Raw genomic sequence first — 25419 nt, 5'->3', positions numbered from 1 at the left:
ACTAAGAAAGCCACTGCTAAATAATCTGCATGGGACATACCCGATGGCCGCTGGGGTCAGGCGGGTGTGCAGCTGAGGGGTGGTAGAAGTAGTGGTGGTGGTCAGGGAACCATCTGTTCCAGTCTTCTCCCAGTCAAAAGGATCACTCTCAATTACTCCAAAGGTCTTGATGCTGTTGTCAAACACGGATGTCAGAAGCTAGACCATAAAGAAAAAAACTAGAGTAAGGTAACAATAAGCATTGTCATTTTATTCTTTAAGAGAAAGCTGCCATGTTCACAAATTAGTTTTGTAGTGGGATTAAAAAAAAACCCAGATGGTACAAAGAGGGGAATTTGAAAAAGGACTATATGTGGATAATGATATTGAATTAATACTGATTTTTCTCAGCTGAGGTACTGGTTTGTAGTTATATAGGAGAATATCTCTGTTTTTATAAGATATATAATGAAGCATCTTACCTAAAACCTACTTTCAGATGGTGTGGCAAAAGGAAGTTTGTGTTGTATGTGAAAGATATGTATTCAGTTTTAACCATTTAATCTTTTTTTTTTTTTTTTTGTCAAAAAGGAGTTATTTTTATATGGTTCAGCTTAAATAAGTGAGCAATGTTAACAGCTGTTATATCTAGATTAAGGGGTCTATAGAAGTTCATTGGGCTTTCTTACAGTTCTGAGGGGATTGAAAAATTCTTCAGCTGTATGTGGTATGGGTGTATGTACATATTATCACAAAGAACTCTGCCACTTTATTTGGTTTATATTAAATATTTCATTTTTTTGTCTTTTTTTAAAAGATTTTTTTGAAGTAATCTCTCCACCTAACATGGGGCTTAAACTCACAACCCCAAGATCAAGAGTTGCATGCTCTAAGACTGAGCCAGCCAGGTGCCCCTCATTTTCTTGCCTTCAAATTCCAAAACTCGTATTGCATGGAACACTGGGTGTTATACACAAACAATGAATCAAGGAACACTATTATCAAAAACTAATGATGTACTGTATGGTGACTAACATAACATAATAAAAAAATAAAATTAATTTCAAACTCTGATGTGATATAGATAATAATCTCACAAAAACTGCCCTCTACTGCTTCTGATTTTTAATTTTATGATTATAGCTTCATTCTCTCATTTCTCTTACCCTGTTAGTATCCAAGAATAAATAATAATTTAGATTTCTGTCCTGAGCCATTGGGTAATAAATGGTGGTGTCATTTACTGAAAGGGAAAGCAGAGAGTTTGAGGACTAAGACACTGAGAGTTTTAGGGAGTTTAGGGAGGAAAAGGGTATACTACAAACTCAAGAGTCATCAGCATATAGATATGAATAGGTATTATTTAAAGCAATAGGACCAGATATCAACTAAGGAGAGTAGGTAGCAAAGAGGTCCAAGGGCAAAGGCTAAGGCACTCCAACATTTAGTTAGAAAGAAGACTCACTAAAGCAAAGCAAGGAGAAGTGGCTAGTGAGACAGAAAAACCAAGTGTGTGCAGTTTTAGAGGCTTACTGAAGAGAACATCTGAACAAGATGGCCAAATGCTATCAATTATAAATTGTAAAAGTTATTCCTGATTATTTAATTGGTTTCTCTCTTTTACCCAGACTGGAAGCTCCTAGACGCTGGCACTCGTCTGATCTTGTTCATCATAATATCTAACACAGCAGCTTATATATGAATGCAGTGTTGTGATTTATAAGAAATAAGTTTGGTCAATTGCATAACCAAAATATATTTTTTATATATATTTGATATTTGTCCACAGTTGCTGGGTCACAGGTCCCCAAACGCTTAAAATTTCCTGAGAGAAAAGAACAATAGGAGTATCTTTTGTTATAATATTTGATCTGTAGTCCCAAGTTCCTGAAACCATGTCAGAGCCATAAAGGTAAAATGGCTCTCTTTTTATTCGTAACAAGCCCCTTTCCACCACCACTGAGTTTTTGTTAATGAGGTAACTTTTGGAAAACACCTATGGATAGGGGCTGGTTACCAGAGGAACCAACCCTGTGATTAGAGAGTTGGAACTTTCCTATCCCATGGCCTCCAGTAAAGAGGAGAGGGGCTAGAAGATGAATCAATCACCAATGGTGAATGATTTAACCAATTGTGCCTACATAAAGAAGCCACCACAAAACCCCAAAAGGATGGGGTTTGGAGAGCTCCTGATTGATAAACATAATGGAGGTGCTGAGAGTGATGCCCTTGGAGAGGGCTTGGAGGCTCCACACCCTTTCCTCATACCTTGCCCTATGCGTCTTCTCCATCTGGCTGTTTTGAAATTATACCCTTTGTAATGAATCAGTAATCTGGTGAGAAAACTGGTTTCCCAAGTCCTGTGAGCCCTTCTAGGAAATTAATCAAACCCAAGGAAGGTGTTGTAGGAACCTCTGAATTACAGTCATAGGTCAGTCAGAAGTACAGGTGACAACCAGGACTTGGGATTGACATCTGAAGTGGAGAGTGGTCTTCTGGGATTGAGTCCTTAACCTGTGGAATTTGATGCCATCTATCTCTGGGTGGATAGTGTCAAAAGTGAGTTGAATTGCAGGACACCCAGCTGGTGCCCAGAGAATTGCCTGGTGATGATGGCAGGGAACCTATGTAAGAATTATGAGTGCAGAACCTTTAGTGACTCTAAAAACATTTTGAGAACAAACACTTGCGAGAATATCTATTGCAAGATTCCCAAAAGGAAAAAAAAAAAAAAAAAAACGGAGAAAAGGAAACTAAAAAGATCAAAGGAATTGGAAAAGGCATGGTTATAAAACCTGGGAATTTTTGTTTTGGTCATATTTTTGTTGACTTAAGTTACCTATGTTATAGCATAGATTTCCCCAAATTGTCAAAGTTAGAGGGCTACAGAAAACACACAAGAAAGGAGGATGGATTAAGACCCAGCATATGGTAACAGAAGTTGCAGATCTTGAAGTCCTCTCTCCTGACTCGGGAAATGGAGGTTCTTGCAGAGCGGGCTGCATGCCTCCTGAAAGAGGGAGTCCCTACCCAGGAGGCAGCACCTGCCTTGCTGTGTGAGCACTTAGACGGCTGCCACTAAACGCACTGCCCAGACTGGACTGCCAACGGAATGATCCTAAGCAGTTTGTATGCCAGATGTCCTTTTACTATGAATTATTTTCTTACATTTACCATAGTATTAGCGTATGTCTTAGAAATTGTAGCATATGCTGCTGGGCCTCAGGTAAAAAAAAAAGTTTGTTACTAAGATGGTGATAAAAGAGACCAGCAGAAGGCAGAAGGATGGGAGGCACAGAACAAAAGAAACAGAGAGACCCTCCCTGGCCCTCTAATTTATGGGAGGTTCCCCCTTGTTTCTAGCGCAAACTCTGATTGTTTTGTTTCCCTAACAGCCCAGCTATGCCTTCTGAGAAATGTAACTCCAATGTCATCAGAGTCAGGGGAATCCTAAAACAGCTAAGTCCCCTGAAGCAAAAGGCAAGCCTGCTGCATTATAACCTCTGTTTAGACAGAGGTAACCTCTGTTTAGACAGTCCCATTCCTAAATCTAGAAAGAGATTAACAGGATTAATAAGAAGCTTGGTCAGCTGTGGATTTCCTCTCTATTGTATCCTCTGATTTCGGCAATGTTGTGGCACATTGTATGAACTGGCTGCTCAACACATCTTAGTTTCAGGCTCCCACCATTGTGGATATTTATGGGTTTTATTAGTCTTCTCAACTTGCTAAACAATGCTTAACATAACTGGGACACTCTAATAAAGATACTTTTATGTTCTTATGCCAGGATCACATGATTCTACTAATTGCTGATAAAGATTTCAAATAATTCTTCATATAACTTTTTAGTTCTTTCACTGCAGTTTTATGAACTAGTCATGTTAGTATTTATTTCACAGTGGCTGCTGTATTTGTGGCCACCTCTCCAAAGAAGGCAAGATGGTGAAAAACGACCAGAGCTTTGGCTTTTTTGAATGAGCCAGAAATTGGGTTCAGGCACCACTTCCAGCAGCACGAGTTTCCCCAGACAACGGGTCTAAACTAAATCTCCATAAAATGGGAATAATAACACTACCCTGGTACTACTGTGACACTGCTGGGTGTCCTTACTGTGACAATCATGTGCAAAGGCACCAAGGGTTCTTCTTTATCCAATCTGATGCTATCTTAGTTTCCTATTAACTAGTAACTGTGTCACCTACCAGTGTAGTCTAGGTGTGGAATTCAAGGTTAAGATCTTCCTACACACTCCTCAGAGACATGTTCCTTTCTCAAAACACTTTAAAAAGGATTGTTTAAATTATAAGGTGGCCACAACAGAACTGAATGTTTCTAATCACTACCTACATTTCTGAAACTGTTGGTTCAGCATTTTTTTTTTTTACTTTTAATCTAAAATAAAAATTCACAGAAAATTACAAAAATAGTACAGAGAAATCCTCTTCACCTGGCGTGCTCCAATAGTAACACCTTAAACAGCTAGACTGCAGTATCAAAACCAGCAAAGTGACATGGGTACAATCCACAGAGCTTATCAAATTTCACCAGTTTTACATGCCCTCATGTGCGTATGTGTGTGTTTCCATGTGCATGTATATAAATCCATAGAATTTTATTGACCTGAAGAGATTCGTGGCCCAGCATCTTTTTTTCTCTTACGGTTGCTATACTGTTTCAGAATCTAATAATAAAAACGTTTTCATAATAAGATCTCTGTTTCAATCTTGGCTATAATTCTGATAGCTTCACCTAGTTTAGTTTAACAGATAGAAAACAGTATTTATGCACTGACAAGTTGATTTTTCTTAGATTTCCTTAGTAGGAGACTGTTAGGCAAACTAGGATTCAGTTCAATTTTCCTAACATTTGTTGAAAATTTAGGTGCCAGGCACAGTGCAAGGACAGTGTGGGATTAAAAAAAAGAAGACATGGTTGTACTTTCAGGACTTAAAAGCCAGCTGGGAAGACACCCTTGTATATAAATACGAAGTACTGATAAACTTGGATGTCATTTCCCAAAACACCATAATTTCCAAAAGCAAGTGTCACCCATCATTCTAATTGAGACATGAATAAAAGATTCCTGGTAAAGAGCAAAACAGCTCCTCTCTCTATATCTGCTGTCAGAGCAAGCAATAGCAGGCTACTGGATGAGGTATTAGCCATGTGCAACTTATTTTTTTTAAGGTTTTATTTATTTATTTGACAGAGAGAGAGAGAGAGAGAGCATAAGCATGGGGAGCAGCAGGCAGAGGGAGAAGCAAACTCCCCGCTGAGCAAGGAACCCAATGCAGGACTCAACCCCAGGACCCTAGGAGCATAACCTGAGGCAAAGGCAGACGCCTAACTGACTCAGTCACCCAGGCACCCCTCACAATAGTCTTCTTTAGATTATAGACAGAACTAAGTGGCGAATGTGATAAAAAATTTTTATTTGCTCAACTCTTATACTCCTGTGCAAACTCGATCAATAAAAAAATTTTTGCACCTAAGGTGGGAACATTTTCCAGCTCTTCCTGAATCTAGTATTATAGCTTTAATTTCATTATTTTAAGTAATATGAGCTCTGTGCATTTCAGAAATACCTATGAAATGTAAATATAAGAACACGCTCCAAAACACCTTGTATTTTCTCCATTTGTAAGAGTCTCTAGTTATTAACACAAATTGCCACATAGGAAAGAAGGTGATAAGCTCACCCACTTAAGGTCTCTAAGGACCCAAGACTATATGCTGTCTCTCTGCTTTATATCCTGTTTATATTTATACAAAAGCTGCCATTTCACACAGAAATAGTTAATATATATGAATAAGTTCATTGGGCTTTGATGTCTTCTGACTGGGCAAACTGACAATGTTGTAGAATATAAAACTTTCTTTAACAGTAAAGTCTATGTATTGCACTTTGCGGGTAAAAATGATAAACTAATACATAATTTTTACAGGCACAGCTCAGAGATACTACAGGCTGGGTTCCAGACCACCACAATAAGGCAAATATTGCAATAAAGTGAGTCAAATGACTTCTTTGGTGTCCCAGTGCATATAAAAGTTATGTTTACACTATACCGAACAATAGTATTAAGTATACAATAGTTTTATGTTGTACACTAAGAAAACAATACACATGCCTTAATTGAAAATACTTTATTGCTAAAAGATCCTAACCATCACCTCAGCTTTCATTAATTAAGTGTAATCTTTTTGCTGCTAGAGGGTCTTGCCTCAATGCTGATGGCTGCGGACTACCCAGGGTGGTTGCTGATAAACACAGGGGGTGGCTGTGGCAATTTCTTAAAATAAGGCAATAATGACTCTGCCACACTGAATGAGTATTCCTTTCACAAGTGATTTCTCTGTTCCACATGACGCTGTTTGACAGCATTTTACCTACAGAACTTCTTTCAAAACTGGAGTCAACCCTCTCAAAATCTGTCACAGCTTTCTCAGCTAAGTTTATGGAATAGTCTAAGTCCTTTGTAGTCATTTCAATAATCTTCAGAGCATCTTCACCAGGAGTGGATTCCATCTCAAGAAGCTATTTTCTCTGCTCAACCATAGAAGCAACTGGTCATCCATTACAGTTTTATCATGAGCTGGCGGCAACTCAGTCATATCTTCAGGCTCCACTTCCTATTCTAGTTCTCCTGCTATTCCCACCACATCTTCAGTTAGTTCCTCCACTGAAGTCTTAAAGCCCTCAAAGTCATCCAAGAGGTTGAGAAGTTCTTCCAGACTCCTCTGTTAGTGATAATATTTTGACTTCTTCCCAAGAATCACTAATGTTCTTAATGACATCTAGAATGGTAAATCCTTTCCAGAAAGTTTTCAATTTAGTTTGCCCAGAGCTATCAAAGGAATCACTGTCTACAGCACCAACTGCCTTACAAAATGTATTTCTTAAACAGTGAGACTTGAAAGTTGAAATGACATCTTGACCCATGGCTGCAGAATGGAGGCAGTGGTGAGCAGGCATGAAAACAACATTAATCTCATTGTACATCTCCAACAGAGCTCTTGGGTGACCAGGTGCATGGTCAGTGTGCACTCATATTTTGAAAGGAATCTTTTTTTTCTGAGCAGTAGGTCCTAACAGTGGGCTTAAAATATTCAGTAAACCATGTTGTAAACAGATGTGCTGTCATCTAGGTATTGTTGTCCCATTTAGAGAGCACAGGCAGAGTAGATTTAGCATAATTTGTAAGGGCCCTAAGATTTTCAGAGTGGTAAATGGTCACTGGTTTCAGCTTCAAGTCACCAGCCACAGTAACTTCTAACCAGAGAGTCAATCTGTCCCTTGAAGCTTTGAAGCCAGGCATTGACTTCTCCTACCTAGCTAGGAAAATCCTAGATGGCTCTTCTTCCAATAGAAGGCTGTTTTGTCTACACTGAAAATCCGTTGTTTAGTGTAGTAGCCACCTTCAGAAGCTAGATCTTCTGGATAACTTGCTGCCTCACCTTGTACTTTTATGTTACAATGAAGGCTTCTTTCCTTAAACTTCATGAACCAACCTCTGCTAGCTTCAAACTTTTCTTTGGAAACTTCCTAATCTCTCTCAGCCTTCGCAGAATTCAAGAGTCACGACCTTGCTCTGGATTAGGCTTTGGCTTCAGGGAATGCTGTGGCTGGTCTGATTTTCTATTAAGACCACTAAAAGGGGCGCCTGGGTGGCTCAGTGGGTTAAGCTTCTGCCTTTGGCTCAGGTCATGATCTCAGGGTCCTTGGATCAAGCCCCACATTGGGCTCTCTGCTCAGCAGGGAGCCTGCTTCCTCCTCTCTCTCTGCCTGCCTCTCTGCCTACTTGTGATCTCTCTCTGTCAAATAAATAAAATCTTAAAAAAAAAAAAAAGACCACTAAAACTTTCTCCATATCAGCAATAAGGCTGTTTTGCTTTCTAATCACTCATATGTTCACTAGAGTAGCATTTCTAATTTCCTTCAAGAACTTACCGTTTGCATTCACAACTTGACTAACTATTTGGCACAAGAGGCCTAGCTATCAGCCTATCGTGGCTTTTGGCATGCCTTCCTCACAAGTTTAATCATTTCTAGAAAGCTTTTGATTTAATGTGATAGACATGAAACTCTTATTTTCACTTGAACACTTAGAGGTCACTATAGGATTATTAACTGACCTAATTTCAAGATTATTGTGTTTCAAGGGATAAGGAGGCTGAAGGAGAGGGAGAGACAGGAAATGGCTGGTCAGTGGAGCAGTGAGAACGCACACAACATTTATAGATTAAGTTTTCCATTAATGGGTAGGGTTCATGGCACCCCAAGACAATTATAGTAGTAAACATCAAAGATCACTGATTAGAGATCACTTTACAAATGTAACAATAACAAAAAAGTTTGAAATATTTCAAAAACTATCAAAATGTGACACAGAAACATGAAATAAGTAAATGCTGTTGGAAAAAATGGTGCTGATGGACTCACCCAATGCAAGGTTGCCACAATTTGTAAAAAACGCAACATGTGCAAAGTGCAATGAAATGATGTATGCCTGTTTTAACCTATGTGTGGCTTCATTTATGTCTTCAGAGGTAGTAATTATTTTGCATTAAGCTCCAACTCCTCCCTGAAAGCAACAGAATCTTCTGAAATATATAGTTGGTTGGGGTTAAGGGTGCAATTTGTGGTAAACCTACTCAAGGCCTTATGAATGGACACCCTAAGGAAATCATTCACTGGCCACAGATAAAATGGAGCCAATAATCTTCACTGACTTTGTTCCATAGCATATTAACATATGATATTACAGCCCTTAAGCCCTTGACAGATACATTACCCAGCTGGATATTTTCTTCTGATCAACAAATTAGCTACCGGATTTACATAATTTGGACCATCAGCAGTTTTATACACCAAATGAATCACAGCAGGAACAGTAAAATCTGTTCAATAATAAACAAACCTAAAACTCTAATGAAGTATGCCCACCCAAAATGGAGGAAACACACAGACACACACACACACACACACACACACACACACACACACATTGTCCTCATCAGTCAATTTTACCACATTTCTCAGGATGTATTAAAATATCATTCTAGGGACCTTCCATACTGATGTATAATATAAAATAAGTGAAGATAAAGACTAAATGAGAGAAGAATTAACCCACAGAACTCAAAAAGATGATTACCTGATAGTCTGGTTTTGTAAAATAATCCAAAGAGGAGATGTGATCCAAAAAGATGCTGAATTCTGGAGGGAGATGTTTCAACATAAGCCTGTGGTCATACCTCTCCTTAATAGAACCTACTTGCTCCTGGGAAGTAAAGAGAAGAGGAACCAAAGTCAATTTCTCTTGGCAGCTACACATTAACAGCCTCTCAGTAACAGTCTCAAGGGTATGTACTAGGGAATGAGATAGTGAGTAATTAAGTATAAAGCAAGATCTGAGCTCCAACTAGTAGCTTAATGTACACTGCTTTATGGGGGGAGGAAGGACTGTAATGAATAACCAAAAGGGTAACACAAGAGTTCTGCATCAGTGAATGGACAGTCTGCCAAAATAAAGAGTTGATCTTTAATCTAGTCTATTTTTTTTAATCAACACATGTTTACAGTTTCCAAATTAAACAAAATAATGTAACAATTAAAATTTAAAAGCTTACATGACTTATAAAAAGAAAAAAGGAGAACTAGGGAAAAGAAAAGCTCTGAGGGAAAGCTAGAAATCAGATCAGAAGCAATGATTTAACAGATCCTTAAATGAGTATTCTTCATGTACGTAGAAAAAAATCATAACATTAATTAGATCTTTAATATCAGCTTAATTTTAGTTCTTTTATGTAAGTATATTCTCATCCATTATGTCTACCCGGGAGAAAATTTTATTCCTTCCCTTACCAAAACTGTTATTTCCACTTCCATTTCCAAAATTACCTTGTCCTTTATTTTTCTCCAAGGCAGCTGACCAACCACAAACTCCACCAACATGTAGAATAAGGACCAAAGGTCATCATGTCTTCCCATTTCCTTCATAAGCCAAACAGAATTCAGTCACATTATGTAACTACTCATTTTGAGTATATTACATTGTCTAAGGACTAACCATTGTGTTTCGTCTTACTAGGCTTAAAAATTGTAATGTATTTCGCATAAAATCTTCTGGTAAGTATATCTACATAGCTATATAACAATCTATAACAATGTACATATCAGAATAGATATAATAAAATACTTTTTGCTACAAAACCCAGAAATGCTGGAAATGTAATTAACAGCTCGTTAATTAATAAATGAGTTCATTAAGAAGGGAAAGTGGTTGCCAAGAGCTGAGGGAAAGGGGAAGGGTGAATTAGCATTTAACAAGTATGGAGTTTCACTGCTGCAAAATGAAAAAAGTTCCAGGGGCGCTTGGGTGGCTCAGTGGATTAAAGCCTCTGCCTTCGGCTTGGGTCATGATCCCAGGGTCCTGGGATCGAGCCCCACATTGGGCTCTCCGCTCAGTGGAAGCCTGCTTCTCTTCCTCTCTCTCTCTGCCTCCCTCTCTGCCTACTTGTGATCTCTGGCTGTCAAATAAATAAATAAAATCGTTTTAAAAAAATGAAAAAAGTTCTACAACTCTGTTGCACACTAATATGAATATACTTAACACTGCTGAACTGTGAGCTTAAAAATGGTTAATGTGGATGGCAGCTACACTGGTGAGCAAAGCATAATATACAGAGTTGTTGTATCACTGTGTTGTACACCCAAAACTATTGTTACACTGTGTGTCAACTATACTAAAAGAAAGAAAGATGAATGAATGAATATGACTAACATGGTAAATTTAATGTGATAATGTTTTTTATCGCCATAATAAATAAAGAAAGCAAATTCTAGGAGCCAAAATTAAAGAGAAAGCTGGAAACAAGAGAAGCAAGCTGATGCGGAAGCTTTGGTTTTAGGGGCCTCTGTTACAGGTTTTGTCAACCAGGGTTTTAACAGTGAGGAAAGGGAAAGGTGTGAAAGCACTGAGCCTACACAAGACAGGAGTTGTAACTGAGACACCTCTTAGGCCCTCACCAAAACACCTTGGACCCTCTCAGGGCTATCTCTACTACAATATCTGGTATATACATTATACTACAGTAATTGTTTTTTCTGTAAAATTTAACCACTATCAAAAGGATAAAGTAAGCGATTAAAGACATTGCCCCCACCCCCAAAAAAAACATTGCCCTGAAAATTTGTGGTGACAGACCTGCCCCTCACTCAGATTTGGGGTTTAAATTTACATCACTTGTGTGGTTTGGGAAACAAAATCCAGAAATTTTTTTCTGGGTGAACATGTCCTGTAGTAATAACAGATGCAAATGAAAATCCTCTCAAGATAAAAGCACCTTTAAATTCAGGCCTCAAAGAAGTCCTTATAGACAAAGACCCACCAAATATAAGCTGCTTATTCAGAAGTATAAAATACATTAAGAAGCAACCTATCATAAGCTAATGGCAAGAGAAATTATAGAGCAGAATTAGATATCCAAGAATTCCAGATATGGAATTATAGGATAAAGAATACAAAATTAAAATGTTTAAAATGCTTAAGCAATAGGCGCCTAGGTGGCTCAGTCACTAAGCATCTGCCTTTGGCTCAAGTCATGCCTGGGATGGAGCCCCACATCAGGCTACCTGCTCTGTGGGGAGCCTGCTTCTCCCTCTCCCACACCCCCTGCTTGTGTTGCCTCTCTCGCTGTGTCTCTGTGTCAAATAAATAAAGGCTTTTAAAAAAAATGCTTAAGCAAAAAATGGAATCAAAGTCATAAGATAGGAACCATATCCTATCTAAAAAAAAATAAAAAGACCAGTTTGATTTCAAAAAGGACCAAAAAGAACATCTAGAAATTAAAAGTTCAATGGCTAAGTTAGAAAGCTGGTCAAAAACAGCAAAAAAAAAAAAAAAAAAAAAAAAAAAATGAACAAGAAGACAGATCCGAAGAAATTATCTAGAACACAACACAGAGACACAAGAGAAAACCTGAGAGTGAATTTCAGAGGCATGGAAGACAGAACAAGAAGATCTAACATACATCAATTTGAGATATGAAAAAAGAGGTATTACAAAGAAAGGGGGAAAAGGCAATATTTAAAGAAGAAATGTCTGAGAATCTTCCAGAATCTATGAAAGATGTGAATGTTCAGATTTAGAATGCACAACAAATCCCAAACTGAATAATTATAAAGAAATCCATGTGTAGGCACATTCTAACTTATCTGTAAAACAGCAAAGACAAAAAGCAGGTATCTAAAACGTCGAAGAACAAGGATAAACTAAATGCAAAATAACAATTAAATGAACAAAGATCTTCTGAATAGCAACCACAGAACCAGAAGACAGAATTTCTTCAAATTACTGAGACAAAACAAATATTAATAAAGGACTGAAATGTAGGACAACAATGTAGTGAACAGAGTTCAAGTAGTTTGAAAAGTCCTATACTGTCTAGGAAACATTCATGTTAAAAGTTGAAGATTAAAATATCCAAAAAAAAATGAAATGGAGTATATTTTTAATTTTTTTTAAATTTGTGGAGATTTCTAAAAGTAAAAATATATTATCTTTCTATTAGATATTCTGGAAATGCTTATATAGCTATTATGATCTCTGGAAATGTTTATGCTTATTTCAGAAAAAGTGTCCTATTTCAAACATTCCAATGTGGACCAAAATTTTAAACAGAATTAATTAAAAAGCTTAGTAATTCTAAAGGTTTTTAAGAATATATCTGGAAAATAAGAGTACTTTCTTTTCAAGACAGAATAATTGACTAGATGCCTTATTTTTTTCTAAGTTTATTTATTTTTCGGTAATCTCTACACCCAACATAGGGCCCAAACTCACAACCCTGAGATCAAGTCACATGCTCTTCTGACTAAACCAGCCAGGCACGTACCCTAACTGGATGCCACAAATTAATACAACACTGAATCAAACCAAATGAGCTGAAATGCTTGACAGAGTGCTACATTATTCACTGATAAAAATACTTTTCCTATTTTCAATTTATAATCATATTATTAGAAACAAAATTAACTGGAGCATAACATATAAGACCACAGTGTACTCTTCCTACTATAGTTAGCATTAGTCAAATTTTCATTAAATTTCATTATTTTGGCTTCACAGAACAAGAGTAAAGTAAGATGAAGAAAAGATTTCTCTTTATTTTATGAGGGAACGACATGTTAAACTTCTCACCTCCAACCACGGAAGTTCAAGGATTAAGAATCCACAAAATACCCAACTTTCCTACTCATAATTAAGGTTCAGAATGGGGAAAAAAAATCAGAGAAGAACAAAAGGAGCAAAGTAAAAAAAAAAAAAAGAGAGAGAGAAAGAGAGACTTTAAAAAGTTTACCCAAGAGGTATCATTTCCCAGAAAATTTGAAAGTAGTTTGTACTTGAGATCTTCATGAAAAGAAAAGGTTTAATGGAGAGGGGATACCACAGATTAGATGCATACTACAGATAAAATGATGACCCCTAAATTTCAAGGTATTGTAAGTATGATATTCCCTAATAACTTCTTAAGATTAGAATGCAGGTGTTTTACTTCTTCAAAATTCTGTATCAGATTTGTTAATACTTATACCTAATTAAGGACACAAGGTTCCCTACACACACATACACACACTCTTAGCTATTATCTTCTCTGGCAAATACACTTTATTTTTTATGCAGCTGTACACATCTATCATCTACTATACATACTACGGTACATTAGTATTACTAACACCTTACTCTCTGCTCCCAAGCACCTTCCATACTTGTGTATCTAATGTAAAAAAGTCAATCTCATTCAAGTAATCAGCATGCTTATATAGATCTGACTAGTTCAGATACCTACCCTGTTTCGATGAGCGTTGATTGATGCATAACGAACTGTCCCTCGAAAGCCTGCCACAGCTCGAGGCTACAACACCACCAAGAAAAGAGTAATAAAATGAGCTCCAAATAGCAAAAGACTCAGCACACCCAAACCCATTAAGTAGAAGGGAGAAACATGCATTACTGTCACAATAAAATACTACTTAAATTTCTAATTTTTTTATTGCAAAATTAAAGAAAATTAGAGAGTATCTCTAAATCATGTTAAAAAACTACTAGCATTTTAATTATCAGGGAGTCCCATTTTTTTGTACCTGCATTTTAAAGTAAAGCAGAATTTATGACAAATTCTGTACATTAGAAAACACTAAATACTTTCATATATCCAGAATCATGCCAAGCATTGTAGTATATACACTAATATTCAGGCTCTGGTTACATTTAAGCACAGTAAGACCATAAGGAGTCTGCAAGTAAAGATGCCAACCTACGTCTTGGCTATTTCACTCAAACTCGACTTGAAGACAATGGCAACTTATATCCCTCCCTATACGTGCAATTCATATATTCGTAAATCAAGTTACTGGGTAACTATTACATGCTAGGTACTAAAATAATCCAAACATGAATATTACATGATCCCAGTTCTTGGAGAGCTCAACTTAGAATAAAGTCCAAACTTCTCTTATTTGGCCTAGAAGAGTTCCATGATTTGGCACTGGCCTCATTCCCAAACAGATTTACTTACAGTTTCTCCTACAACCAACTCTTTCCCTGCTTATTCTGCAATTCTCTCCAGTGAAAAGCCAACACTTCACCTTCAATGGCTAACTCTTCTACCCAACACCAAGCCCTCTGCTCAAATGTCCCCTCCTTAGAGAAGTACTCCTTAATCGACCTAATCTAAAATACTACCCACCCCCTTCAATGCCACACCATTCTTTTTTACTCTGCTTTATTTTTTTCTCATAATACCTTTCCTTACCTAAAATTAATTTTATTTAGACTTTTACTTATTTGTTCACCGCCTATTTTATTTCACTGAAATATAGACTCTCTGATGGCACAGTCTTGGTTTGCTCATTTCACAGACACAGAAACAGGCTCTGAAAAGTAACTAAATTTATCTGAACACACAGAATCAGTAGGTGATAAAACAAGCATCAACCAAGGTCTTCTGACTTAAAATCATACACTGTTTCCACTCTACTGCTTCACAAGGATCAAGTCAGTATCCCAAAGACTCAGTATGAAAACTTGACAAACCTGAAAATGACCACAGCCAATAACTTTCATTAGTAGAGGTTTTTCCCACAGTAACCGTTAATTATCTTCAATTAAGATGTGTTACTGTTATAATCAGAAAAAGAGTATAATAAATGTTCTTTTAAAAATCTTTAGCTACCAGAATCATTCTGGTCATATGCTGTAAGATAGACATTCTATGTATTCTTCCTTTGATCATTTTTGTAACATGTGTTATCTTTTCAAATTAGTTTTCCATTTATTTCTTGTTTCATGAAATTCTGTCTTCTTTTTAAAAATTTTCATTCCATTTCATTTTTAAATAAGCTCCACACCCAGTATGGGGCTTGAACCCACGACCCCAAGATCAAGAGTCACATACTCTACTGACTGAGCCAACCAAGTGCCCTTCTCTTTCCATTTTAATTACTCCTTTTTGTTTTTGTCTTAAGATTTAACAATTTTAAAAATATTCTTGGGGCACCTGGGTGGCTCAGAGGTTAAGCTTCTGCCTTCAGTTCAGGTCATGATCCCAGGCTCCTGGGATCGAGCCCGGCCATCAGGCTCTCTGCTCAGCAGGGAGCCTGCTTCCCCCTCACCCGCCGCCTGCTGCTCTGCCTACTTGTGATCTCTCTCTGTCAAATAAATAAATAAAATCTTCAAAAAAATTTCTTTGTATTTAATGATAACTCTCATTAATCAAAAGTTCCTGTGATATATTTAAATCCCTTTTCTCACCTGCCATTCATTGACAATCATAGTCAGTAGATCTCAGTATTTTCCTACAATATCCCAACTAACAGGAATAGCTAATATTCTCAATTTGATGGAACTCTGAGATCAGAGATTTCTTTTCTAGACAAAGAATGTATAAGATTATACACGAAAGTCTATCAACTCTATTCAGTAAATAACATTTCACATTCATTACCTGACAAGAGCATTCACTAACAAAAATGTTTTCATAGCATGTACTTTTTCCCAGTTATTTTCACTCCAGTAACTATCAGGATAAAAATCTCCAGAGCTATTACCACACTCTGCAATCCAGTCCACAGTTAATTGGACACCTAGATGTCCCCCTGATAGATTCTAGCCAAGACAAACCCAGGAGACTCTTTCCAGTTAAGAGTACCCCTGACTTTGCTTCTGCCATGGAAAGGTTGGGCCAGAGAGAAAAAGAGATCAGCTGTTTAGAAAGATCTTGATGTGATTCATCAAAGAAATTATGCCAGGTCAAGAAAATTCAGCGATCTTATATAAAGCAGAAAAGAAAACTCAACCCACCTGGGAAAAATAGCCATATATAGAACTACTTCTAATTTAAAGCAGATTATAATTAAGATCATTAGCAAAGTACAATAAGCTATGAAAGCCTAGGAATGGAAAGCATTAGTTCCATTTGGTGAGAGGGGAGAAGGCAAAGTCCTGCTGAAGAAGAAATAATCTTAAGAATAAGCAACATTTAATGGGACCTTAAAATAGATGGTCTCTTGACTGTCCAGGAAAAGCTCTCAGTTTTTCCCCACTGAGGATAATATTAGCTGTGGGTCTTTCATACACGACCTTCATGATGTTGAGGTATGTCCCTTCGTTATGTACTTTGTTGAGGGTTTTTTAATCAAGAATGGATACTGTGTATTGTCAAATGCTTTTTCTGCATCTATTGAGAGGACCACATGGTTGTTATCCTATTTTTTTTAAATTTTTTTAATTTGTTATTTTTTTATTTTTTATTTTTTTAATTTTTTTTAAATTTATTTTCAGCATAACAGTATTCATTGTTTTTACACCACACCCAGTGCTCCATGCAGTCCGTGCCCTCTCCAATACCCACCACCTGGTTCCCCCAACCTCCCAGCCCCCGCCCCTTCAAAACCCTCAGATTGTTTTTCAGAGTCCATAGTCTCTCATGGTTCACTTCCCCTTCCAATTCCCCTCAAATCCCTTCTCCTCTCTAACACCCCTTGTCCTCCATGCTATTTGTTATGTTCCACAAATAAGTGAAACCATATGATAATTGACTCTCTCTGCTTGACTTATTTCACTCAGCATACTCTCCTATTATATTTTTAAAGATACTATTTATTTGAGAGAGAGAGCACAAGCAGGGGGAGGGGCAGAGGGAGAAGGACAAGCAGACTCCCCACTGAGCACAGAGCCCAATGCAGGGCTCAATCCCAGGACCCTGAGATCATGACCTGAGACAAAATTGGAAGTCAGACACTTAACCAACCAAGCCATCCAGGCACCCACTTATTCTTTCTATTACTAATGTGGTGTATCAGGCTGATTGATTTGTGAATACTGAAGCATCCCTAGAGCCCAAGAATAAATCTCACTTGGAGGTTCTTCAAAAAGTTAAAAAGAGTTACCCTATGACCCAGCAATTGCCCTACTAGGTATTTACACAAAGGATACAAAAACACAGATTCAAAGGGTTACATGCACTCTAATTTTTATAGCAACACTATCAACAATAGCCAAACTATGGAAAGAGCCCAGATGTCCACTGAATAATGAATGGATAAAGATGATGTGGTGTATATACATAGTGGAATATTATACTTAGCCATCAAAAAGAATAAAATCTTGCCATTTGGAACAACTTGGATGGAGGTAGAGTGTATTATGCTAAGTGAAATAAGTCACTCAGAGGAAGACAAATACCATGACTTCACTCATATGTGGAATTTAAGAAACAAAACAGATCAACATATTGGATGGGCGAAAAAGAGAGATAGGGAAACAAACCATAAGAGACTTTTTAAAAAAGATTATATTTAGTTATGTGAGAGAAATAGAGTGTGCATGAGAAGTGGAAAAGGAGAAGGAGAGGCAGAGAATCTCCACTTGATCTTAGCCCAAAGGCTGAGAAATGTATGAGGCAGAGAATCTCAAATTGAGCTTGATCCCATGACCCCAAGACCATGACCTGAGCCAAAACCAAGAGCTGGACACTCAACTGATTGAGCCACCCAGGCACCCCAACCATAAGAAACTCTTAAAGATATAATAAACCACGGGTTGATGGAAGGAGGTGGGTAGGGGATTAGCTAGATGGGTGGTGGGCATTAAGGAAGGCACTTGCTATGATGAGCACTGGGTGTTGTATGTAAGTGATGAACCACGGAATTCTACTCTTAAAACCAATACTGCACTGTACTGTTAACCAACTAAAATTTAAATAAAAATTTGAAAAAGAAAAAAACTAAGTGATCTCTTGAAACCTCCCTAACTAATGGCAATTGGGCAATATCTATCAAAACTTCAAAGGCACACATTCTCCTTGAAAAAGTCATTTCACTTCTGGAAATTTATATTACATATATACTTGCATATGTGCAAAAATAACGGACATAACACATTCACGCACTACATTAATGTTTGTGATAGCAAAAGACTGAAAGTAACCCATATGTCCACAAATATGTTCATAAATAGACTGATTAAATAAATTACAGTACATCCTTAAAACAGAATACACTTTGCAGCTTCACAAAAGAATGAAGACGCTCTATATCCTGACATGGAAAGATCTTGTACATACACTGTGGAAAAAAAGACAAGTGCAGAATGTACATCATGCTACCTTTTAAATCAAAAAGAGAAAAATGAGAATATACATTCATCTATATTGCATATTCAAGAAGAAATTCTGGAAGAATACATTTAAGAAAAAACAAAAATATTGTTACCTAAAGGTCTGAAGAAGGCATAAGAGCAGTATAGAAAATGAATGCATTTGGGATAGCGGGGATGAAAGAGAGATTTGTTTCATTGCTTCTTACCATTTAGTTTTTTTCAAGTCAATTTTCAAGGTACAGTGTATTCTTATCACTCCAAGAGTTCTCTTTTTAAAAAATTAACATATAATGTATAATTTGTTTCAGGGGTACAGATCTGCGATTCATCAGTGTTGCACAATTAACAGAACTCACCATAGCACATACCCTCCCCAATGTCCATCACCCAGCTACCCCATCCCCACCCCCTCCATTCCAGCAACCCTTAATTTGTTTCCTGAGGTTAAGAGTCTCTTATAGTTTGTCACCCTCTCTGGTTTCATCTTGTTTCATTTCCCCCTCCATTCCCCTATGATCCTCTGTCTTGTTTCTCAAATTCCTCATATCAGTGAGATCAAATGATAATTGTCTTTCTCTGACTTATTTCACTTAGCTAATACCCTCTAGTTCCATCCACGTCATTGCAAATGGCAAGATTTCGTTTTTGATGGCTGCATAATATTCCTGTGTGTGTGTGTGTGTGTGTGTGTGTGTGTGTGTGCGCGCGCGCGCCACATCTTCTTTATCCATTCATCTGTCAATGGACATCTAGGTTCTTTCCAAACTTTGGCTATTGTGGACATTGCTGCTATAAATATTCAGGTGCACATGCCCCTTTGGATCACTACATTTGTATCTTTGGGGTAAACACTCAGAAGTGCAATTCCTGGGTCATAGGGTAGCTCTATTATCAACTTTTTGAGGAACCTCCATAATGTTTTCCATAGTGGCTGCACCAGCTTGCATTCCCACCAACAGTGGAGGAGGGTTCCCCCTTCTCCACATCCTTGCTGACATCTGTTGTTTCCTGACTTATTAATTTTACCCATACTGACTGGTGCAAGGTGCTGTATCATTGAGGTTTTGATTTATAATTCCCTGATGCCAAGTGATAGTGAGCGCTTTTTCATATGTCTGTTAGCCATTTGGATGTCTTTGCAGAAATGTCTGTTCATGTCTTCTGCCCATTTCTTGACTGGATAATTTTTTCTTTGGGTGTTGAGTTTGATAAGTTCTTTATTGATTTTGGATACTAGCCCTTTATCTGATATGTCATTTGCAAATATCTTCTCCCATTCTGTCAGTTGTCTTTGGTTTTGTCGACTGCTTCTTTTGCTGTGCAAAATTTTTTTTATCTTGATGAAGCCCCAAGAGTTCATTTTTGCCCTTGTTTCCCTTGCCTTTGTTGATGTGTCTAGGAAGAAGTTGTTGCGGAGGAGGTTGAAAACGTTGCTAACTGTATTCTCCTCAAGGATTTTGATGGATTCCTGTCTCACATTGAGGTCTTTCATCCATTTTGAGTCTATTTTGTGTGTGGTATAAGGAAATGGTCCAGTTTCATTATTCTGCATGTGGCTGTCCATTTTCCCCAACACCATTTGTTGAAAAGATTATCTTTTTTTGATTGGACATTCTTTCCTGCTTTGTCAAAGATTAGTTGACCATAGAGTTCAGGGTCTACTTCTGGGATCTCTATTCTGTTCCACTGATCTATGTGTCTGTTTTTGTACCAGTACCATACTTTCTTGATGATTACAGCATTGTGATAGAGCTTGAAGTCTGGAATTGTGACACTGCCAGCTTTGGTTTTCTTTTTCAACATTCCTCTGGCTATTCAGGGTCTCTTCTGGTTCCATACAAATTTAAGGGTTTTGTTCCATTTCTTTGAAAAAAGTTGATGGTATTTTTATAGGGATTGCATTAAATGTGTAGATTGCTATAGGTAGCATAGATATTTTCATAATATTTGTTCTTCCAATCCATGACCGTGGAACGTTTTTCCATTTCTTTGTGTCTTCCTCAATTTCTTTCATGAGTATGCTACAATTTTCTGAGTACAGATTCTTTGCCTCTTTGGTAAGATTTATTCCTAGGTATATTATGGCTTTGGGTGCAATTGTAAATGGGATCAACTTCTTAATTTCTCTTTCTTCTGTCTCGTTGTTGGTATATAGAAATGCAACTGATTTCTGTGCATTGATTTTATATCCTGACACTTTACTGAATTCCTGTATGAATTCTAGCAGTTTTGGGGTGGAGTCTTTTGGGTTTTTCTTATAAAGTATCGTATCATCTGCAAAAAGTGAGAGTTTGACTTCCTCTTTGCCAATTCAGATGCCTTTTCTTTCTTTTTGTTGTCTGATTGCTGAGGCTAGGACTTCCAGTACCATGTTGAATAGCAGTGGCGATGGTGGACATCCCTGCTGTGTTCCTGACCTTAGGGGAAAAGCTCTCAGTTTTCTCCCATTGAGAATGGTATTTGCTGTGGGTTTTTCATAGATAGCTTTTACGATATTGAGGTATGTTCCCTCTATCCCTACACTGTGAAGAGTTTTAATCAAGAAAGGATGCTACACTTTGTCAAATGCATTTTCTGCATCTATTGAGATTATCATATGGTTCTTGTTCTTTCCTTTATTAATGTACTGTATCACACTGATTGATTTGCAGATGCTGAACCAACCTTGCAGCCCTGGAATAAATCCCACTTGGTCGTGGTAAATAATCCTTGTAATGTATTGTTGGATCCTATTGGCTAGTATTTTGGTGAGAATTTTCGCATTGGTGTTCATCAAGGATATTGGTCTGTAATTCTCTTTTTTGATGGGGTCTTTGTCTGGTTTTGGGATCAAAGTAATGCTGGCCTCATAAAGTGAGTTTGACAGTTTTTCTTACATTTCTATTTTCTGGAACAGTTTCAGGAGAATAGATATATTCTTCTTTAAATGTTTGGTAGAATTCCCCTTGGGATCTGTCTGGCCCTGGGCTCTTGTTTATTGGGAGATTTTTGATGACTGCTCCAATCTCCTTACTGGTTTTGGGTCTGTTCAGGTTTTCTATTTCTTCCTGGTTCAGTTTTAGTAGTTTATATGTCTCTGGGAATGCCTCCATTTCTTCCAGATTGTCTAATTTGCTGGCATATAGTTGCTCATAATATTTTCTCATAATTGTATTTCTTTGGTGTTGGTTGTGATCTCTTTTTTTTTTTTTAAGATTTTATTTATTTACTTGACAGACAGAGATCACAAGTAGGCAGAGAGGCAGACAGAGAGAGAGGGGGAAGCAGGCTCCCCACTGAGCGGAGAACCCAATGTGGGGCTCGAACCCAGGACCCTGAGATCATGACCTGAACCGAAGGCAGAGGCTTAAACCACTGAGGCACCCAGGTGCCCCAGGGGGTTTATCTTATTAATTCTTTCAAAGAAAGAAGCAGCTCCTAGTTTCCTTGACCTCTTCTACTGAGTGTTCTTTAGGTTTCTATTTCATTGATTTCTGCTCTAATCTTTATTATTTCTCTTCTCCTGCTGGGTTTAGGCTTTCTTTGATGTTCTTTCTCTAGCTCCTTTATATGTAGGGTTAGATTGTGTACTTGAGACCTTTCTTGTTTCTTGAGAAAGGCTTGTGTTGCTATATACTTTCCTCTTAGGACTGCCTGTGCTGCATCCCAAAGATTTTGAACAGTTGTGTTTTCATTTTCATTTGTTTCCCTGAATTTTTTTTAATTCTTTAATTTCCTGGTGGACCCATTCATTCTTTAGTAGGCTGCTGTTTAGCCTCCTTTGACTTCTTTCCAACTTTCCTTTTGTGATTGAGTTCCAGTTTCAAAGCACTGTGGTCTAAAAATATACAGGGAATGATCTCAATCTTTTGGTACTGGTTGAGACCTGATTTGTGACCTAGGATGTGATCTATTCTGGAGAATATTCCATGTGCACTAGAGAAGAATGTGTATTCTGTTGCTTCAGGATGGAATGTTCTGAATATATCTATGAAGTCCATTTGGTCCAGTGTGTCATTCAAAGCCTTTATTTCTTTGTTGATCTTTTACTTACATGATCTGTCCATTTCAATGAGGGGTATCTTAAAGTCCCCTACTATTATTGTATTATTGTCAATGTGCTTCTTTGATTTTGTTATTAATTGGTTTATATAATTGGCTGCTCCCATTTTAGGGGCATAGATATTTAAAATTGTTAGATCTTCTTGTTGGATAGACCCTTTAAGTATGATATAGTGTCCTTCCTCATCCCTTATTACAGTCTTTGGTTTAAAATTTGTCTGATAAAAGGATTGTCACCCAGCTTTCTTTTGCTGTCCATTAGCATGGTAAATGGTTTTCCACCCCCTCACTTTAAATCTGGAGGTGTCTTGGGTCTAAAATGAGTCTCTTGCAGACAGCATATCAATGGGTCTTGGGTTTTTTTTTTTTTAATTTTATTTATTTATTTGACAGACAGAGATCACAAGTAAGCAGAGAGGGAGGCGGGGGAGGGGGGGAGGAAGGCTCCCTGCCGAGCAGAGAGCCCGTTGCGGGGCTCGATCCCAGGACCCTGGGATCATGACCTGAGGCGAAGGCAGAGGCTTTAACCCACTGAGCCACCCAGGCGCCCCTCAATGGGTCTTGTTTTTTTTATCCAATCTGATACTCTGTGTCTTTTGATTAGGGCATTTAGCCCATTTACATTCAGGGTAACTACTGAAAGGTATAAATTTAGTGCCATTGTATTGCCTATAAAGTAACTGTTACTGTATAGTGTCTCTGTTCTTTCTGGTCTATGTTACTTTTAGGCTCTCTCTTTGCTTAGAGGACCCCTCGCAGTATTTCCTTTAGGGCTGGTTTGGTGTTTGCAAATTCTTCTAGTTTTTGTTTGTCCTGGAAGCGTTTATCTTTCCCTCTATTTTCAATGACAGCCTAGCTGGATATAGTACTCTTGGCTGCATATTTTTCTCATTTAGTGCTCTGAATATATCATGCCAGTCCTTTCTGGTTTGCCAGGTCTCTGTGAATAGGTCTGCTGCCAATCTAATGTTTCTACCATTGTAGGTTATTGACCTCTTGTCTGGAGCTGCTTTCAGGATTTTCTCATTGTCTCTGAGACTTTTAAGTTTTACTATTAGATGACGGGGTATTGACCTATTTTTATTGATTTTTAGGGGGAATTGTCTGTGCCTCCTGGATTTTGATGCTTGTTTCTGTCCCCAAATTAGGGATGTTCTCCGCTATAATTTGCTCCAATATACCTTTTGATCCTTTCTCTTTCTTCTGCTTCTGGGATCCCAATTATTCTAATATTGTTTCATCTTATGGTATCACTTATCTCTTGAATTCTCCCCAAGTGGTCCAGTAATTATCTTTTTCCTCAGCTTCTTTATTCTCCATCAATGGGTCTTCTATATCACTAATTCTCTCTTTGTTATCCTCATTTATCCTAGCAATTAGAGACTCCACTTTTTACTGTACCTCATTAATACCCTTTTTGATTTGAATTCGTTAGATTTTAGTTCTTTCATTTCTCCAGAGAGGGATTTTCTAGTATCTTCTATGCTTTTTTCAAGCCCAGCTCATATCTTTATAATCATCTTTCTGAACTCTAGTTCCAACATCTTACATTAGTAAGATGTGTTGATTAGGTCCCTGGCAGTCAGTACTGCCTCTTGTTCCTTTTTTTGAGGTGAGTTTTTCCATTCGGTCATTTCGTCCAGAGAAGAATAGATGAATAAGAGAACAAAATGCTAAAAACGACCCCAGAAAAAAATTTGGAGACCCAAAACTGGGGGGAAAGAAAGAAAGGGAAAAAAAAAAAAAAGGAATATGATCAAGTTGGTGAACAGAATAGAGCCACACACTAGATTTTGGGTGTATTGTAGTCCGTTAAAAGAAACTGCCTCCCAAAATTTTAAAGAAAGAAAAACTTATATATATATATAAATAAGGGTAAATATTGAAAGGATGGAATAGGACTTTAAAGATAAAAATTTTTAAATATTTTTAAAAAGCAATTGATAAGAAGTTGGCTGATAAAATAAAGAAAATAATTAATTTTTTTAAAAAAGGAGAGAATGTGATCAGGTGGGAGACTAGAACAAAGCCATACACAAGAATTAGGGTATATTTTGGTCTATTAGAAGAAACTGTATCCCAAAATTTTAAAGAAAGAAAAACTTATGTATATACAAAAAATAACATTAAATACAATGAATAGAATATGACTATAAAAACAAAAATTTAAAAAGATTTAAAAATGAATTGATAAGATGTTGGTTGCAAAAGGAAAGAAGAAAATTTTAAAAAATAGGAAAAGAAAAAAATAAAGAAAATTTTAAAAATTAACTTTGAAAGACTCAAGAATCATGGAGAAAAAGTCATGAATTCTATATGCTGTATTTCCCTAGCACTGGATTTTTACAGTTCTCACTGATCAGTAAACTTGGTCTTGGCTGGATGTTCTTGCTGATCTTCTGGGGGAGGGGCCTGCTGCAGTGATTCTCAAATGTCTTTGCCAGAGGCGGACTTGCACAGCCCTTGCCAGGGGCCAGGCTAAGTAATCTGCTTGGGTTTGTGCTTGGTAGCTTTTGTTCACTGAAAGCTTTCTGTACAGCTTTGGAGGATGGGAATGAAAATGGTGGCCTTCCAATCTCTGGGCCAGAGGAGCTGAAAGCTTGGGGCCCCACTCCTCACTGCACCCTGAGAGAAAAGCAGTCAATCACTCCTGTTCTCCCTGGTCTCCCTTACACTCTGTGCTCAACCAGCCTGTAACTGAATGTTTCTATCTCTGGCACATGACCCTATT

The 25419-nt window shown here is 37.5% G+C and overlaps 1 protein-coding gene across 4 annotated transcripts in view; it reads right to left on the bottom strand.

Annotated features, from left to right (window-relative positions):
* The window catches only part of TTBK2 (tau tubulin kinase 2), a 164533-nt gene that overhangs the window by 34406 nt on the left and 104708 nt on the right, over nt 1–25419 (bottom strand). For all 4 annotated transcript variants that reach the window (XM_032856709.1, XM_032856708.1, XM_032856710.1 and 1 more), the window contains 4 exons: nt 13837–13902; nt 9887–9979; nt 9141–9266; nt 41–198 (listed from right to left, as the gene is read on the bottom strand). In XM_032856709.1, the coding sequence (XP_032712600.1) occupies nt 41–198; nt 9141–9266; nt 9887–9979; nt 13837–13902 (443 nt within the window). The remainder of the gene's footprint in view (nt 1–40; nt 199–9140; nt 9267–9886; nt 9980–13836; nt 13903–25419) is intronic.

Source organism: Lontra canadensis, unplaced genomic scaffold (assembly GCF_010015895.1).
Source record: "Lontra canadensis isolate GAN:19392208 unplaced genomic scaffold, GSC_riverotter_1.0 scaffold12, whole genome shotgun sequence".
In the NCBI taxonomy this organism is placed as follows: Eukaryota; Metazoa; Chordata; class Mammalia; order Carnivora; family Mustelidae; genus Lontra; species Lontra canadensis.
This window is presented reverse-complemented; position numbering and strand designations above follow the sequence as displayed.